This window comes from Priapulus caudatus, unplaced genomic scaffold (genome assembly GCF_000485595.1).
Source record: "Priapulus caudatus unplaced genomic scaffold, Priapulus_caudatus-5.0.1 Scaffold150, whole genome shotgun sequence".
In the NCBI taxonomy this organism is placed as follows: Eukaryota; Metazoa; Priapulida; class Priapulimorpha; order Priapulimorphida; family Priapulidae; genus Priapulus; species Priapulus caudatus.
The window spans coordinates 67,099-68,857 of NW_014577211.1; the positions used below are offsets into that span (position 1 = coordinate 67,099).

At 47.7% G+C, this 1,759-nt stretch overlaps 1 protein-coding gene across 1 annotated transcript in view; it reads left to right on the forward strand.

Moving 5' to 3' along the window:
* The first annotated feature begins 1,106 nt into the window (after window positions 1-1,106).
* The window catches only part of LOC106806267 (dynactin subunit 3-like), a 10,433-nt gene continuing 9,780 nt past the window's right edge, over window positions 1,107-1,759 (forward strand). Inside the window, exon 1 of the mRNA XM_014808145.1 lies at window positions 1,107-1,260. Within this exon, the coding sequence (XP_014663631.1) occupies window positions 1,165-1,260 (96 nt within the window). The 5' untranslated portion in view covers window positions 1,107-1,164. The remainder of the gene's footprint in view (window positions 1,261-1,759) is intronic.

A 1,759-nucleotide genomic window follows, 5' to 3' on the forward strand; every position in this document is an offset into this window, starting at 1 on the left:
AAATCAGGACTAAAGTATGCACCAGATAGCACCATTTAAAATGCAAAATTGCCGAAGCTCCCTACCTCCCACCCACACCCTCCCCCGCTCAGTCGCTTCGCTCTCTCGGGCTTGGTCGCTCCGCTCCCTCGCAATGTCTCACTCAAAACTCTTACTCAAGGTTGGCAGCCCTGATTATGCGTGCAGCTTGGCTTGGCGGGCCTCGAAACGGAGCTCGGAGGCAGGAAGCAGCTCATCCCGGCATGCAATGCGCCCCATTACTCGTGTATAAACAGTCATCTCGTCCTCTTTACATTTTCACGGAGAGAACATTTCCTGCAGGATTTCACGAGATATCTCTGGCTGGAGTAGGTCTAAGAACAAAGGACAGAGTTATAATTCGAACAAGTGAACATTTAGCTACACATAGATACCAAGATGGAGGCTGTTGGATGTGTTTTCGTTCTGTGATCGTGTGGAATGAAGCGAGCGTCAAGCCAATTTTGCGATCACGCTTTCCTACCTGCTCTCTTGAGTCTTATTCATGTTGTTTGTGCACGCAGCACAGCGCGGGCGGTCGTGCGGTGTACTTGTGTGTTGCAGATGAGCATTTGACTGGCATTTACAGGTGATTATAGGCGAAATAGAGTAGAGAAACATTAAGACTTTGGTACATTTCGTGTTTATTTACCTTTTTTTATTGAGACGTTCCAAGTGCCTGTGCTAGCCTATACAGTTTACTGGCTATAGCCCGCGTACAGTTGCCGCAGGCCAGACATAGGTCACCCCTACCGTCGATTCTATCGTATCCATTGGCGTCGAATCAAACGCCGACTGCTGCTTCCGTTTTCTCATGTCCATCACTCTAGCATTCGCAGACGAACTCGCTAAAAATTCACAAGTTAAAACTGATACAGATTGCAGTGGCGTTGTGTCTTTGTTGTTGTGGTTTGACCAGGGCGCCAGTTAGACGGGTCCGCTGTCCTCACTTTTTCAATAAAGTAAATATTATAGTATACGTATTATCACATAGCAGAATAACAGGGGATCTGATGGAGAACCAGTCTACACATTTCTTCGATCGTACGCCGCTCGCCGCGCCATCACATGCTCTTGGCTTGAAACATAGGAACAGCACGGGCGGGTACGGCGTTTCATCCGAAAGGTGGCGCACTTGTTTGCAACATGTCTGATATGTGGTTAGGTTCAATAGAAAACAGAATTGATGTGTTGGAGAATAGAGTATTTGGAAAAGCTGACAAGGATGCCGAATATCCTAAAGTAAGCAGATACAATAATTTACTTGGCTTTTAATTGACCGCAGTATATTCTACAGACTACAACACACTACGCCACAGGTCCGTTAAACTTATTGCACTGTTTCAGTGTTGTTGTTTCCTAGACTAGTACTAGTAGATAGTAAATTCACTACTACTACTACTAGTACTAGTACTACTAGTACTAATGCCTTAATTAATCCGCAGTGGCTACGCGTCCGGAAGCGGTCGCCTAGCCTCCAGGCTACGCGTCCGGACATCCACTCGCACAGTGATCGCGCGACTAGCGTACACGCATGATTGCGCAACGGGACGCTCTGCTGCCGTCTATCCTTTCATCCGTCCTCTCTCGCACTCTCTCTCTCTCTCTCTCTCTCTCTGTCTCACACACACACACGCACAGCTCTCTCTCTCGCTCTCTCTCTCTCACACACACACACACACACACACACACACACACACGCACAGCTCTCTCTCTCGCTCTCTCTTTCTCACACACACAC